The 17,733-nt window shown below is 36.2% G+C and overlaps 2 protein-coding genes across 3 annotated transcripts; both read left to right on the forward strand.

Annotated features, from left to right (window-relative positions):
- Positions 1 to 32: 32 nt before the first annotated feature.
- Positions 33 to 9,760, forward strand: gna13a (guanine nucleotide binding protein (G protein), alpha 13a). Its single transcript, XM_067430585.1, has 4 exons — positions 33 to 393; positions 1,432 to 1,658; positions 3,154 to 3,204; positions 7,916 to 9,760. Exons 1-4 carry the CDS (start codon positions 114 to 116, stop codon positions 8,486 to 8,488), a joined length of 1,131 nt encoding a protein of 376 aa, XP_067286686.1. The 5' UTR covers positions 33 to 113; the 3' UTR covers positions 8,489 to 9,760.
- Positions 9,761 to 10,338: 578 nt separating this feature from the next.
- LOC137056463 (archaemetzincin-2) lies at positions 10,339 to 17,730 on the forward strand. Of its 2 annotated transcripts, none has more exons than XM_067430587.1 (7): positions 10,339 to 10,414; positions 11,995 to 12,277; positions 12,367 to 12,540; positions 14,237 to 14,365; positions 14,600 to 14,763; positions 16,089 to 16,265; positions 16,408 to 17,730. In XM_067430587.1, the coding sequence occupies exons 2-7, from the start codon at positions 11,995 to 11,997 to the stop codon at positions 16,534 to 16,536; spliced, it is 1,056 nt and encodes a 351-aa protein (XP_067286688.1). In that variant the 5' UTR covers positions 10,339 to 10,414; the 3' UTR covers positions 16,537 to 17,730. The 2 variants fall into 2 exon arrangements, with proteins under 2 accessions (XP_067286688.1, XP_067286687.1); XM_067430586.1 differs by having other exon boundaries at positions 10,340 to 10,507.
- Positions 17,731 to 17,733: the final 3 nt, after the last annotated feature.

Genomic DNA, 17,733 nt, shown 5'->3' on the forward strand with positions numbered 1-17,733 from the left:
CCAAACATTAAACCACACCCGTCCCGTGGTATCCGCCCATTTGTGCAGAACATGTGAACGCGCCGCGCGCGGCAGTCTTCGAGTGATGTATCCATGAAGTCGTTACTACAAAAATGGCGGATTTCCTGCCCTCCCGGACTGCTATAGTTTGTATTCCCAATTGTCTTCTCTCCCACGGCGAAATTGATCAAATTAGAAAGTCCAAGGAGATCGACAAAACCCTGTCTCGAGAGAAGACTTATGTGAAGAAGCTAGTGAAGATCTTGCTGTTAGGAGCAGGCGAAAGTGGCAAGTCAACTTTCCTCAAACAAATGCGCATAATTCATGGGCAGGACTTCGATCAGCGGGCCAAAGAAGAGTTCCGGGCTACAATCTACAGCAATGTTATCAAAGGTACCACGACAATAACTTGAAATTGAAATAGACAAGTTCATTATTGAAAAAAAATGAACGGTCATTGTAATTTCAGCGGCAGGTTGAAAGTGCTTATAGATTTATTTCACTTACGCAAACTTTCGATTGCTCACCCAGCCCATAGCCGACGCGAAGGCCAGTGCTTTTAAACGATGGGATTGTCGAGCCCCAGTTTTAGATGGTCAGATAACACATTTGTACTAAGGAAAAGGAAACGACTGTTTGTGAAAACATTTGTGTATGTAGCCTATGTTAAAATTTCACATAAAATGTTTCAGTAAACTTGGCGCCTCATCGAGAGAGTGCAGAGTACAGCGCCTACTTTTGGTTTGGGCTAGTCATCTGAACGTGTGCTTGTTTTATGACATATTCCGATAAGTGTTCCTCAATATATCGCTGATTTCTGAGACATGCATGTCAAAACAGGCTTTAAAAAAAAAAAAACTTGAGGAAATATTTTGGTTAACATTTTCTGTCACGCTTAGGTTTTTCCTCCTGCTTCCATTTTCTGACAAAATGCTTGTTTTTTCATTGAGTCAAAACCATTAAATACAAACATTTATTTCATATTTATTATAAATATATCCAGTTACTTGAATGATTGCATTAATGAGCGAATGAATGAATGGGTATTAGAATGATTTAATATACGGTCCATAAATATACAATTTATTCACTGTAGGGTTAATGCATATTAGCTTAGTAACTTTAATTAATATGTTTCTTTTTCTTAAGTTTTCTTAAGTTAATTATGAAACTCACCAGAACTCATATGGCCTTGCTGACCTCATAACAACGGGAAATAGAAAAAAAAAAAAAAAAAAAAGCTTTTCATGATGGATGCTTTTTAAAAAATGTTATACATTTGATCATGTTGTCAAAAAGGGACATTATGTTCTAAGGCTGTAACTTTTATTTTCTTTTTTAAGCTTATCATATCAGGAGCCTCAAGTTAATTTTTTTATAATGACCTGATTTCTACAAAATGTCAATATCGCTTATGGGTGTCTTGTTTAGGTATCCGGGTGCTGGTGGATGCCCGTGAGAAGCTGCACATCCCTTGGGGAGACCCTGAAAATCAGGTCCACGGGGAGACCGTGATGGCCTTTGACACCCGCTCATCCTTGATGGCCAAAGGGATGGTGGAGACCAAAGTCTTTCTGAACTATCTGCCCACCATTATTGCCCTGTGGAAAGACAGTGGTATTCAAAATGCATATGACAGACGAAGAGAGTTTCAGCTGGTAAATGAAATGATCTCTCATAATTTTAGATTGATTTTTAAACCTTCTAAATGATTGTGCATCTTTTGATCTGATCATGTAATTTCTTCTTAGTCACCAAGAAGTAAAGTTTTTAGATATAGAATCTAGCCACTCAATCTTTTACATAAGATGTGTTATTGTGAGGTCTGTGATCTTGGAGGAATGTTGATCTGTTGTTAAATGGTTTGTTATTATGAATCAGATAAGCACAGTGTTCTTACATAATTACTCCTATCAAGTTTGTGTGCCACCAGCAGTACACGTTTTCATACATGTTTTTTATACATTAAGAATGTAATTTAGGGGATATTCTTTATTTTATTGGGCAGTTGATGCTCAAGGAACTTAAGTGTGTTTGCTAGTGTAGCATGGACAGTGATTGAAACCTGAGAGTAATGTACAGATATGCGTGAAGGAACTTTTGTCATGGCAGTGAGGGCGTTCTGTCTGCGGCTGCGAACCCTTGAACCCTTCGAGAACCCTTGTGACTTAGATTAGGATTTAGCTCATTTTCCAACTAAAATCTCCATTGTTGTACAGGTTGTGATTTAGCACATTTATCGGTGTTTATTCAGTGGTAAACTTTTTTTTTTTTTTTTTACATTTAAGCCAGTGAGTAAGTCACTCTTTCTTTCTCTTAAGGCTGATTTTCATACTACACAAAGCAAGCCAGTAGAGGCCAGCTTAATTTTCCTGGAAACTCACTCACAAGTGCCAGAGTAATCAAGCAAATTATATTCTTATATATATATATATATATATATATATATATATATATATATATATATATATATATATATATATATATAAATAAATATATAGCGTTTAATAAACAGAACTGCACGTGTCTTGCGGTAGAACATTGCAGTCGAATCTACTTCTCTCTGTTTATGTCTATGGCGAGTCACGCAGGGACTGTGCTCCTCAGCGGTTCCTACCAGACCGGTCTGAAATAGTCCTAAGATCAACACTTAAAATAAGTGTACCATAATGAGTCCGGGTAAGACAAAAACACAGTTTGGAAAATGGATTCATGTTGTACATTATCATTATATAATTTTTGTAAATCTTGGAACACAAAAAAAGTCACTGACAGCAGCTTTAAACACACACACACACACACACACACACACACACACACACACACACACACACACACACACAAAGTCACACAGTGTACCATAATGAGTCACGGTAAGACAAAAACATAGTTTGGAAAATGGATTCATGTTGTACATTATCATTATATAATTTTTGTAAATCTTGAACACAAAAAAAGTCACAGACAGCAGCTTTAAACATATACATACACACACACACAGTCATTCAGTTTTTACCACATTTGCTATATATAACATTTTCATATAATATATATACATCATACATACACACACAAATAAAAAAAATCACTTTTACCACAGTTCACATTCCAGAGACCTAATTATGATTGTGTGTGTCTTTTTTTTCTCTTTAGGGTGAATCTGTGAAATATTTCCTGGACAATGTGGATCAACTTGGAAAATCGGTAAAAAAAATTGTTTAATTGCGTATTAAATGTTAAAAATCATCATGTAATGGTATCCAGAGCACAGGGTAGTTGGTGTTATACAAGTATGCACAGTATATGATGAAATTTAATTCCACTTCTTGAAATTTACAGAAAAAAGGCAGATTTTTTTTTTATTCATTGGCAAGGTTATCGATAGATTTTTTGGATCCACATACATCAGGTTGGCTGATATATTGGTTTTTACCGTTACTGGTGCATTTTAACATTGGTGCAAGTAGGGATGAAACGGTATGAAATTTTCACATCACGATTATGGTGACCCAAATTATCACGGTTATCAATATTATCATGGTTTTGTTCAAATGAGATAGTGTTCAAAAAGAACCAATGCAAACACTGAAAACATTTCAACAAGTTTCATATTTGAAAATCAACAAACAACAAAGCAGCTCTATGCACTTCTTTTAAGCAAGATTTTATTCTGTGGGATTTCCTTCCTTATATTGGCCATCAATAGCACCATGTAATGCATAAATAATAATTTGGGTTTAAATCAGGTTTAATCCAGAGTTTGCGATCAACTCTTAAGCGCGTGCACCTGAAAGTGTGACGCGTGCGGCAAACAGCCAATTATAGTGGCAGTTTGATTCGGTTCTCTTCTGAAGATTGAGAGATCATTTTGAAAATTATTATGAAAGTAAATGTGTTTACAATGCAGGAATAAACACTGCTGCTGCAGCAAAAGTTTAAGAAGGCAGTTGAAAGAATATCTGACTATATCAATGCATGATGTGAATCAAAGAAATATGCCTAATGATAGATTTACAAAGAGCGCAAATGAATACACATTGTTTAAAAGAATTATGAATGAATGTATTATATTTGTATTACTATTTGGCTACTTGTCAATTAATATAATATTTATATAAACATTATATATGAATTCAAAGTGATTATAATTCATGTAAAATAAATAATTAGCACCAAAAGATGCAACATTTTATTTCTAAAGTTCTCTCACTATAACAGCTTTAAGTCGAAACGAGAGATACTGAGAGAGTGTGGCTTTATTGCATCTTTACTTGCAGCTGATCCAGTTTTGGTTTGCAAACTCTAACTCAGAATAAAACCTGCTCCAGAGCAGGTTAGCTGTGTAGTGTAAGTTACCATGGTGATGAACACCACTAAAAACCAATCCACCTTCTTGAGCCCAAAAAAAACTGTTTGCTCAAACTAATCTCAAATTTGTTTTAAACTATTTTTGCTGCTGAAATTGAACAAAAATATTCAACCACTGTATGCTGAATGAATCTCCTGCGTACATCGAATGTTCATCTCTGCGTTGAGTGCAGATTTCAGTGTGAGAGAGCGTGCTCTGAACAGCTTTGGCTAATCTGAACGCATCTGATTATTAAACATTGCATTCATAAACTCATTAGAAACATGTGATTGGTTATAATGTGCAACACGATTATAACAGATGGCTTTTGAGAAACCTATAATAAGTAGGTGACTAGCAACAGTGACTAGTGTGAGTGACTGTGTTACATGACGCCACAGCTGAAATGCACCAAACAAAAGGTGGGTGTTAATGTCAAGCCCTGATTATTATTTCCTTAAATGTCACCCTAGTCGTGTCTGAACGTGTTTGTTCGTCTTTGGTCAAGCTTCACATTATTATTTCCCAGACGTACATTTGGTATTGAGGTCAAAGTCCACTTGCCCTCAAATCTTCGCAGATTCAAAGTGTAGGTGAGCACATCTTTCAGTGCTCAAAGTCGCTGTAATAGAGTCCCTCTATTACAGCGACTTTCTTCTGGCATGTTCTGCTGCAGACTGGGTGACCAGAACATCTTCAATTAATTTTCCCTCAGGACTTTTGTAAAAGCTAAAATATGGCGCCACCTCAGATTTGGTCCTTTTAGAAGGCTTGAAAATTTCCCAGGACTGTCTCTGCCTTCTGTCATTTCTTCTCATTCAGAAAACTGTTGTGTGCTGCGCGCGCCTGCACCAGACTGGATAGGATTTACCACGAGTTTTCAAAATCGTGATAATCACTGATGGTTTTAATGACAATTAAATTTTAAACGATATTACTTACCGTCAGTACATTTTATCGTGAAACCGGTAATCGTTTCATTCTTAGGTGCAAGTTAGGAGTGGGCAATATGAACATTTTATTTCACAATAAAAAAACACATAGCTATTTTTGGTTGAATTATGGTTATGATATAAATTTGAAATGTCATAATTTTTATGGCAATTTCGATATCAAACCAATAACTAAATGTTCTGAAGCTTACTTTTGACATGAGGACAGTCAGTAATAAAATAAAAATGATCTAATTACAAACAATAGGACAAATAAATATAATGGAACAAATATACAAATGAAAATATAGCTGCTACCTGCGATACAGGGCCAAATATTGAAGTGAAATGCTGAGCCCGAAGTTTAGGTCTGATTCCCAAACCTGTCCAGGGGACCCCTCACCACTGCACATTTTGTGTGGCTCACTCATTAAACACACCTAATTCAACCCTGCGTCCCTATTCGCATACTCTCCATACTAAATAGTACTCGAAAATAGAATTGGTATGCCCCAAATTGTAGCATGTTGAAAAGAGTATTTCAAACATACCCGGATGGTTTTACTATTTCCGGTCAGAATTCGAAGTACAGATCGACGCACACTCTTAAAGGATTACTTCAGCGATTAGCATATGGCTTTGTATCAGTAGAAACCCTGGAGTATATTCAAATAAATGTGCTTCCAAATAAAAGGCATAAACTGAAACTCGCCAGACTGAACTAGCGTTGTGAATATATGCCGCGAGTGTAGTCGCGATTACCTCCGCTCTCATCACGAGAGCTCATCAGCTCATTTATCTCACTCCTGCAGTTAGTGCTCAGTGTTGTAAGACTCGCGCGGTGACTCACTCATTATATTGAACAGACACATTCAGTTTTTAATTGTAGTGTCTTCTCCAACTCAGTACAACTTCTTCACAGTAATCAAGTTGGTGGCTTTGGGAATGGCCTCACAGGGCAGCGAAGCATTCTGGGAATTGTAGTATTTCCTCAAATGGCTGATCAACATGCTTCTACATTTCTCTGCCATACGGTGGGAGATTAATCTGAATGTGGAGGATTTGAATCTGACGATGATTCCCAGGGCAGTTAAACGGCGACGGGATGCACGTAACTAAGCGACCGAGTCCGTTAAAGATGGCGAAGTAGTATGTCCCGAAGCTTGCGTACTTTTCTGCTACACACTCAAAAGTATATACTTTTTCTTCACAAAAAGAGTACATACTTTTAGGACGTAGTATAAGTAGGCAAATTGGGACGCAGCACAAGTCTTGCAGTCTCTACTAATGAGCTCATTAGTTGAATCAGGTGTGTTAGATGAGGGAGATATGCAAAATGTGCACTGGGAGGGGGTCTCCAGCACAGGTTTGGGAACCACTGGTTTAGGTAAGAATAAGAAGCAACACAAAATAATAAGAAAAGTTATTTGCAAGACGAGGTTAAAATATTAAAGTGCAGTATGGACTGAATGCTACACCAGCTTAGCATTTCTCCTGTAAACATTGTTTATTGTTATAAAAATAGGATTCAAATTAGGATTGAACATTGGTCCGGGGAGTCTGCTCTATATTTTCTACTGCACAAGAGGCGTGATCAACAAGCTTTATTCAAGTGACAATGTATGCAATCAGATAGTTCTTCAACCAATCAATCCTCTAGAGGCGTGATCAACAGGCAAACGACCCATTGCATCTCTATCCGTCATCATGTTAAAACAGCCAATAGTTTGCCAGATGGATAAGCCAGTCTGTGATTGGTTGCTGCAAAAGTGTAACAGAAGCAGTAGAAATTAATGCACAGGTTTCCAGACTGAGATGCAGGGCGAAATCAAATCACCGGCAGATCAGGCTGGGTTTACCAAGACTAATAAAAATACTGCCTGAAAAAAGAGATTTCTGATAGATGTATCTAACCAAACATAGCATATCTTGGTTCTGTGCAACAGCAAGACCAATGTTGCTCATGTATCGAGCAGAAACTTCGGCATACGTTTTAAGGCCTCCCCACTCTCTAACGTCTCTAGCACTGGAAAGCTTTTCAAATATTAACATGGGTCCTAAATCTTGTCTGATCATAACCCTTTTCCCCCATTTATATTCCTCTAACCTTTTCCTCTTTGGTAATATCTCAGCCATCTCTATTTCTGAAGTCTTTTCGCTAATGTCCCATCATGAACGATACAGACAACTAGAAAATATTCACAAAATTGTTCGTTGCTTTAAATTTTCAACTGCATTTCTTAGAAATCGTTGACTGCAACCTTTAAACTGGCATTACTTAACGCATGCAAATAAACGTTTGTGACAATGCAGAAGTGCTGCAACTGTGGTCCATGACGCACCTGTATTGAAACAATAGAGAGTGCTTTCCAATTGCTTTCGTGGCGCTAGCAATGCCAAGGTCATGGGTATCGATTCTCAGAGAAAGCTGACTAAATGTAAATGTGTACTTTGAATGCAATGCATGTCACTTGGTATAAAAGCATCAAATCATAAAAAGTTAAAAGTCAAAAACATTGCATCTACCTCAATGCTGCTCACCCCTAATATAGGTGCAACGTTTTTAAAAACGTGTTTTAGTGTGTATATTAGTATCATTATGCCTGTCTGATGTTTGTTTCCATTTAATCTTCAGGACTACTTGCCCAGCCAAAAGGATATACTTCTGGCACGAAAGCCCACCAAGGGTATTCATGAGTACAACTTTGAGATCAAGAATGTGCCTTTCAAGATGGTGGACGTGGGAGGGCAGCGGTCGGAGCGCAAGAGATGGTTCGAGTGCTTTGACTCAGTGACCTCCATCCTCTTCCTAGTCTCATCCAGCGAGTACGATCAAGTGCTCATGGAAGACCGTCTGACCAACAGGCTCACGGAGTCGCTCAATATCTTCGAGACCATCGTCAACAACCGCGTCTTCGCCAACGTCTCTATCATTCTCTTCCTCAATAAGACAGACTTGCTGGAAGATAAAGTTAAGAATGTGAACATCAAGGACTACTTCCCCGAGTTCACAGGGGAGCCCCACGATCTGCAGGATGTGCAGAAGTTCCTGGTCGAGTGCTTCCGTAACAAGCGCCGAGAACAGCAGCAGAAGCCCCTTTACCATCACTTCACCACCGCCATCAACACAGAGAACATTCGTCTCGTCTTCCGCGATGTCAAAGACACCATCTTGCACGACAACCTTAAACAGCTTATGTTACAATAAGAACATTCCATTTTAATTAGGTTTTTACTTTATTTAATACAAAGTAAGAGTGGTTCAATACATATTGTGGTTGAAGAAAAATGGATAGGATAATTATGCAAACGTTTTCTTTTTTTGCGTAATATTGTCATATGTATGCAAAGAATTTGATATAAAAGCAACCTTTTTAGCTGCTTGTAGCCATATCAAATATGCCAAGGAATGGTCCTCAGTTATTCACCAAAATGCTGTAATTATCATTTACTGTATGTTTATGAGCGCAAAGTTTCGCATGATGGAACAGTCAACACTCCTCTAGCCTTAGGGCTTAACACCTAGTTTTGGATTTTTTATTCTTTTTTTTTTTTTTTTTCCTCTAAAAGAAATGGTAAAAACTCAGGGCTTTAAATATTTAATTCAAAGAGCTCTTCTGCACCAGTGAACAGGTTTTTTATATATATATATATGGGCTTGAGTCTTATATTCCTAAAGGTCCCGTTGTCTATTTTTTGATAGGAGAACATGGTTTCACTGCCTTTGTTTTTCCCACACTCAAAATGCCTTTTTTGTTGCACTCATCATGACTAAAGTAGTACAATTAAGGTACTTTTGTAAGAAGTACTTATTTGTCATTTATTTGTAAAGGGAAAGTGTCTTTGTTCAAGCCCGCACGTACAGTTTCTTTTGACAGTTTTTTTCCTTCTAAGCTTGATATTTTACACTAACAAAGTACCATACACCATATTTTTCTTAAAGCCCTGAAAATCGATTTCCTCTTTTTATTTGGTGTGTTTGAATTCACTTTAAAAACAGAAAGTGGCCTTGTTTGTTTGATCCTGTGTAGGTTAAAGTGGACCGCTTTAGCTCAAGGTTTTATGAAATTACTGTTAAAGCAGTCGAGGTGCCTTTCTGTGTAATGGTTATGGTTACTACGGACATCGGGTTTGGGGTTTTTTACAGTCCAAACAAAGGCCTTGCCTTAAATGTCTGTAGCTCAACCAAAACTGGTTTGATGAGACGAATTGAAATGTGTTGATGGAATGACTAAGTCTTAATGTAATCTTAATGAAACAAGCACTGTAATCTGACTGTTGGTAGTAAATTGATAACTGATTGCCTGAATTAAGGTCTTTATGTATAAAATCTGTAAAAAAATTATTAGCTTATACAATGCAGTGTAACTTTGTCATGGCCATAATCACTTGCTTTTTGTATAGTTTTTTTTTTTCTTATTGGTTTTTGTTGATCACATTTGTGTAATTCTGTTTATTAAATCTGATTGTTTTATCAGAATGGTTGCGTATCCTTTTTTTTTCTCTGGTGACTTGTCCTTTCAGTGAAAAAGAGCTTATCCCAGCATCCCACTAATAAAACATCCTACCATTTCTGAATAAAATTCCAGTTCCTGTGTAGGATTTATTGTTTTAGAAATCATGAGTTTTCATTCTGTAATTTAACAACCGTGCCATTTTTCAAAAGGAGTGTTTAAGATGTAGTTTACACTTTACTTTAAGGTGTCTGTTAACTACATTTAAGTAGTGAGTACATTCACTTGCTATAGAGTTTGGTTTAGGGTCCGTTGCATGTAATTATGCATAATTTATATTTATTAGTAACAGCATGCAACATAATAAAGTGTTACCAATATATCTTTCAATTCGTAACACATTTATGTGCTGTTATTTTGTTATTGAATTGTTTTTGAAAAATCACTAATTATAAATAGGATTAATTACCCAGGTCCAATAATATTTTTTTGAATATTCTTTTAATGTTTGAAATGAAAATAAACAATTTATTGTAAAACAAAGCAAATAAAATCCAAACAATATTACAGGAACCGGGACTTTGCGTTTGAAAAACATAATGGCAGCCAATGTAACAATCAAGTTTTGTTTTGATCTAAACACGTTTGCTTAAAATGCTTCGTTGGATGCAGCCCACTAGGTTTGCTGTTTATGGTTTCCGTTTCTATTGCTATTTTCCAGTTTTACCCGACACATCCAGTCTTCGACGTTCATTCTGGAACACGTTTTAAAGGTAGCTTTAGCTATATTAATATGTGTTGACGTGCTTTTTATCTGCTATCGCTGCTCAATGTATTGTATGTAATCACAAAGAATGCCAAGTCAAGTCAAACTGTTGTCATTCAGTAGATGTATGACTGCGAAGTCTCCTTTGACACGCCGTGGTAAAAACAATTCAACAATTAATAGCGTGCCATTATTGCACTATGATATATGCAATATTCCACTAACAGTGTAGCACAGTGTTAGTGTGACAGACGTTGGACACAATACAGTAAATTACAGTATAGTAACACCTGCATAAACACCAGAGCATGCATTTTAGATTGATTGACATTTTGATAAAAATAGTGAAAAAAAACATGAAATCAATTTCTAATCATTTTCATTTAATTTGTACCTTTCTTAGTCTTATTTTCAACAACAATAACAAAAAATACTTTTTTTGTTTCCAAACACTACCACTATTTTTAAATGGTTAAAAATAAATAAATGAATACAAGTATTTTATTTAGCAAGTATACATTAAATTGACAGTAAAGACATTTAGGCCTGGTTTCACAGACAGGGTTTAGATTAAACCAGGATTAGGCCTTTGTTTAATTGGGAAATTTAAGTAGGTTTTATAAAGGTGCCTTAGAATTCTTTTTGGTGTGCGTCTTGATACAAAATGGCAGTAACATATTTTAAGATGTTACTTTCAGTTAAAACTCATTAAACATGCATTTTATTGGGACTAGACATAAGCCTGTTCTGTGAAACCAGGGATATAATGTTACAAAACTCAAGAATCCTGAAAAAAAATAAAAATATGTATCACGATTTTCGTTAGTAGCATAACTGATAATAATAAGAAATGTTTCTTGAGCCCCAAATGAAATCAGCATAATATTGCAATGATTTCTTAGGGATCACGTAACACTGAAGCCTGGAGTAATGACTGAAAAATTCAATAATTAAATTTTTTCCCCAACAATATTGGTATATATATATTTTTTTAAATCTTACTTACCGCAAACGTTTGAATTTTTGTGTATATTTGTCATATATAAAATTATATAAGTCTAAGTAACGTGACATGTAGCCAAGTATGGTGTCCCATACTCAGAAGTTGTGCTATGCATTTCACCCATCCAAGTACACACACACATATCGTGAACACACACCCGGAGCAGTGGGCAGCCTTTTTTTTTTTGCTGTAGCGCCCGGGGAGTGATTGGGGGTGAGGTTCCTTGCTCAAGGACTCCTCAGTTGTGGATAATGGAAGAGAACGCTCTTAATTCACTCTCCCCACCTATATATTCTGCCGGTACTGAGATTTAAACCTGCGACCTTCAGGTTAAAAGTCAGACTCTAAACATCAGGCTACAACTGCCCCCCAACGTACATAATCTTTTAGAGGTCTTTTGACAAGTTTTATTAATGCTTGATTATTATTTTACCTTGCACGTTGATGTCAGTATTGTGACTGTGTGTATGTGTGTGTATTTCTGTGAACAGATGCAGGTTATTGAACATCCTGTTGAAAGACTGCATACTGCTCTGCTGTCCACACGGAAAGATTTAATAAAAACATTTCAAAAATTCAGCAGAGCAGAGAAGACGCTTCTAGAAGATGGACTCCTGCCTGGCAATTCACTTTTCAGCCCCATCACCATTCACTCAGACTCGGACTGGATTCCTGCACATCCAGAAGATCCTCAAGACTTTCAGAGGTTTTACATCAACCCATATCGCCGTTCTCCAGACAATGGACATAAAACCATCTATATTCAAACTATTGGTTAGTGTGCTTAATTATGTAAAACAGCTTAAATGTGTAATTTATTATCATATTAATATTTTTGTAATTTTATCATGATTAATGCACAGGTTCTTTTGGGGAAGGAGTGGCTGTGGCAGAGCAGTATGTTGAATGGATGAAGGACTACTGTCAGGCGTTCTTTTACGGACTAGTGGTCAAGCTTTTACCAGCAGTAACAGTTGCTTCAACAGCCTGTTCATTTCGGGTCAACAACAACACACATAACCTTCAGCTTCATGCTGGTTAGTACTGCTGCAACAGAATACAACCAGAATAAAGTCAGTGAGTCTTTTAGTCACATTTGTGAAAATGTCAACATTCAGTTTACATTCAATTTATTTACTTTATAATGCATTTTTTGTATTTACTTTCTTAAAGGGGAGATGAATTGAGAAAACTTTAAATATAAGATTATCCTGTAAGTTTCAGAGCTGAAAACTTCCTTTTTAAGTCAAAGAAAACCTTTTATAGACAGCAGGCCCAGAAAACGATCCTGTGCTTCATCCTTACGTCATGGCACGACAAAACACACCTCTACAGAAGGTGTAATTCAGTAGACCTGCCCACCGACTCATGGAGCTGTTCAGATCATTGTGTTTGTTTGATAAAGATGTTTACGAGCCCTATGGTCGAGCGAATCTTTATAGTTGCAGCTTTATAATCTCTCCCTCATGTGAACTGACAGGGGCATAGATATGACAGTCGAGCTGAAGCTCATTAAATATGCAAATCTTATCCAATCCTAGCCGTGGGCGTTAACTTCCAAGTCTCTATTGCGTCACGCCCATCAAAACCCAGCATTCAGAAGACAGCCTCAAAACCAGTGTAGAAAATAGCCTATTACTTATTAGTTATGATGTTTTTGAATGTAAAAACCACACAAACGTCATTAGTTGAGGACACCAGGTATCATGACACCTGATCTTATTAGGAACACACACACACACACACACACACACACACACACGCACGTATATGTATGTATGTACATATATACACATAGTGTATGTACTTAAAGCCTTTATAATACTTTATGCCTTGTAATGCACCTAATAATGCATTGTATGTTGTATGTATTGTATTGTATGTCTCATTAATAATTATAATTATAATACATTAAAACCTGACAAACAACCAATTTCAGATGTAACAATGAATCTGTAAATATTATTATGCATTTAATTTTTGGTTACAATTATTTTTGTAGATATGTAATGCATTATAACGTACATTATGAATACCTTTATAATGCTTTATTCATACAGCATTACAATTTTTTAAAATTATACTTTTATTTAGCAATGATGCATTAAATTGATCAAAACTGACAGTAAATACATTGATAATGTTTTTTTCTATTCATCAAAGAATCCAGAAAAAAATGTATCATGGTTGTAACAAAAAATATTAAGCAGGACTAATAATAATAAGAAATGTTTCTTGAGCATATCCACATATTAGAGTGATTTCTTAGAGATTGAGTAAAGGCTGCTGAAAATTCTATCATTTTAAATCATAATAATATTTCACAATATTGCTGCTTTACTGTATTTTTGATTAAATAAATGCCAACTTGTTGAGCATAAGAGACTTCTTTCAAAAACATCTTACAGACCCAAAATGTTTGAACACTAGTGTATAATATATATATATATATATATATATATATATATAAATGATGTTCATAACCTTTGGTTTAAATAAATAAAAAAACCTCCTGAAATCATTGTTACCAAATAGCCAAACAGTTATGTAGGTTTTTAACACACTTAAATTCGGTCTGGGATTCATTCTGGTATGTAACTCCTCATTTTCACCATCCAGTAAATTCCTACTGGATAAAATCTGTTGTGACTGAACTATATATTACAAAAATTGCACATGGATTTCAATCGGTAGTGACTTTTATGTAAACTTAATGCATTCTATTATTTGCAGGAGAGCTGTTGAGCTTCTTGAAAAAGAAGAAGCCCAGAGATGCTTTTTGCATTGTGGGGATCACCATGATAGACTTGTACCCCAAAGAGTCTTGGAATTTTGTTTTTGGCCAGGCTTCTCTAACTGAAGGTGATTTTTGATTCAGTCGCAACATTCTTATTAACTTCAAATGTTGTTGTAACTTAAAAAGCAAAGTTGTCATATATGACAACTTTGCTTTTTAAGTTACAACACGAACTTAAAATGACAAAAGGCTAATTAAATCTAAAAGCACACTAGGCTACTATTAGTGTGCTTTTAGATTTAATTAGCCTTTTGTCATTTTAGCATTTCTATTAAGTTTCAATGTTTTTGTTACTGCAGGAATGGGAGTCTTCAGCTTTGCCCGATACGATGATCATTTTTACGAGAGGAGCTATGCAGGACGGCTGAAGAAGAAAATAGAGCTGAAGCAAGGAGACTATTCTGTGTTTGAGAATTACTACACTCCTCAAATCACCAGCGTTCTCCTCCTCCGCTCCTGCAAGGTGAAGTGCTTCTAAACTCTCCAACCCTTACACAGAAAAAAATGAATAAATGTTTTTTTTTATGCTTTGTAACATACCCATTCATATATTTATAAACATCAGTGGTTCAACTAGTTTGGCCATGGGACCCACATTTTCCCATGGTCATTAATCTGTGACCCAAATTTTTCAGAATTTGAACCAAGCAAATTTATTCCTAAAAATGGTTAGAACACAGACACAGTTTCACTTTACTTAACACATAAATTGAAGAATATCACTAACACTGAATTACCAGTAAACAGTAAGTCTATTAAAGGGTTAGTCAGTGTTTCCCACACATAGACTAATCTATGGCGGTCTGCCACAGAATTAACACCAGCCGCCACATATTGCGTTTCATCATTAATTTTTTTACGGTATTTAAAAGACGCACGCATTCGTTCAGCTGCATTTCCACCTCTCGGACGTCTCTCTCTCACTCACTCACACTCTCACACTCACACACACTCGGTGCGTTGCATTCGACCGTAAGTCTCAGGGTTGCCAACCCTCACACATTTGTCGTGAGACACAGGTGTTCCGTGCGACATGCATTCATCTCGCCTAAAATGTGTTATTTTGGCAAGATTGCCTGCTAAAATTTGCATTCCTGGGTCTATATATCACATAATTGAGGTCGCTTTACTTCAACCCGCGGACATGGAAAACAACTCTCAAAAAAAACGCAGACTTGGCAACACAGTGGAGTTGAGTTCTGTTGACATTTGACAACTAACGTTATGCGTCGCTCCGTTGCTCTGATTGGGTGTAGCCTTGTAGGTCTATCCAATTGAGGTCTTTCCTGGTTCGGTTGAAACACGCCCCATAATTACAGCTCAATGGAGCATTGCAAATGCAAATCCTTCCCAGCTAACACACAGCATACCAGTCATTTATTGGTATTTTTTGGTCATTTAGTGACCTACTAATTGCCGTGTTATTACAACGTTGTATGCTCGTAATTTCATAACATTAAAGTGATATACAGCGCATTCCTCCTCATTTTTGTGCATAAACTGTATCTGACAGTGGTCAACAGCTTTCATGCACGTTTTTTTAAAATAAGTCTCGCAGAGAACTTCAGAAAATCATATCAGAAAAAACATATCAAATGACTTTTTTGTTGTTGTTCCTTTGACTACAAACTCCGTGACCCACTCAAAACTGGTAAAGACCAGTTTTGGGTCGCAACTCGCCGGTTGATAAACACTGATCTAGGTCATTGTGTGGCTGAAAACATTTGTGGCTGTCTGTAAGTGCACTAAACTATCAATCAAAACTTGTTATTTGTGTATCTCTTTTAGACCCTGACTCATGAGATTGGGCATATATTTGGGATAGAGCACTGCCAATGGCTAAACTGTGTCATGCAGGGCTCCAATCACTTAGAGGAGTCTGACCGTCGGACACTTGTCCTCTGCCCCATCTGTTTACGTAAACTACAGTGTGCCATCGGATTCAAAATAGCTGACAGATACAAGGTAAGCCCAAATCCTGCTGCAACTGACTAATTTGCACTCTAGTGTACTAGCCCACTGATGTAATCAATATACAGTATTATAGTATCAATCAATCAATATACAGTAACTATTAATATAGGTAATACTGGTCCGTACTCTACAGGCCATACTGCACTGGATTGAAGATGGAGCTGACGGCAATGGACAGCAGTCAAAACCCACACAAGCTTTCCAAGAGTATAAAGACTGGTTTTATAAGTGCTTACAAATATTGGAAAGTGAAACATCATGAACCAGCGAGTCTGATCTTTGCTAGCTGCTGACAAGCAATGTCAAGGCAAGTTGAAACATGCCATCATTCTTGAAAAGAGCTTTGGCGAGAAAGCTTCTGCTGAGAAAATACAGGTAAATTTATATGTAAATCAGTGTTTTTGTTTGTATGTATGGATTAAAAAAATAATTTCTCTCTTTCCTTTGTTTTTGCTTTTTAAGTAAAATGTAATCAGAAAACAATTTTCACACAGCAGTCTAAAAAGTGTTTTTATTTTTTCTTATCTGATTTAAAGATTGTCTATTGTGCAAATAGGGAATAGATCATTGCATATTCACATTCCACTGAACATACAGCAAATAGTTCCTTTCCAGTTATAAAATTCAAGTCATGTGACAGTTGTTTAATAACAACAAATGCAGTTTTATCTAAAGAGGTAAGTGATAAAGCAGTCATATAAGACATTTTCACATTTGAATTTGACTTTGCATTACATTGGACAACCTTCATCTTTATTTCACAGTTGCATCCATCAACCTGAGCCCTGTAAAGCGTTGAATTCACAGTAATCTCTATTTAATAGAGATGTAAATGTTACCTACAGTTGAAAACTGTAATGGACAACCAAACAACACCCTAAACAGACACTATTAGCATCAATAAAGTTATTCATCTGGGTTTAGCATTTAGATAACCTGGTACTGACAAAACATTGACCTGAAATGAGCAAAATATTGAGAACTGTAGAGCAATCCATCACTCTCTTAGGGAAAAAGCAATATAAATAGGTTCCTTTTTAATCATCAAATACCTTGTGCCTTTTCTATAACATTTAGATTTTGTATTATACAAGTTACTGAATTCAACATTATCTTTGGTCATTACTTTACCCATGAGTGCCTTGTAGTCACTCATAGATTCACTGCCTATAATCGCTAAAACCACGAAAATGTGGTTTCCTGTTACAGATTATGTTTGTTTCTTTTGTATCTAGGACTCTAATCAACAAAAGTCCCAGTTTTACTTTCAAGGCTAAAAAATAGTTTTTCATTACAACTACTGCTAATATAATGTAATATTGCACATCTTAAAGGGACAGTTCACCAGGAAATGATAATTCTGTCATTGTTTACACACCCTCATGTCGTTCCAAACCCATAAGACTTTTGTTCATCTTTGAATCACAAATAAAGTTTTTTTTTTTTTTTAAAAAAACCC

The sequence above is a fragment of the Pseudorasbora parva genome, chromosome 21 (genome assembly GCF_024679245.1).
Source record: "Pseudorasbora parva isolate DD20220531a chromosome 21, ASM2467924v1, whole genome shotgun sequence".
NCBI lineage: Eukaryota > Metazoa > Chordata > Actinopteri > Cypriniformes > Gobionidae > Pseudorasbora > Pseudorasbora parva.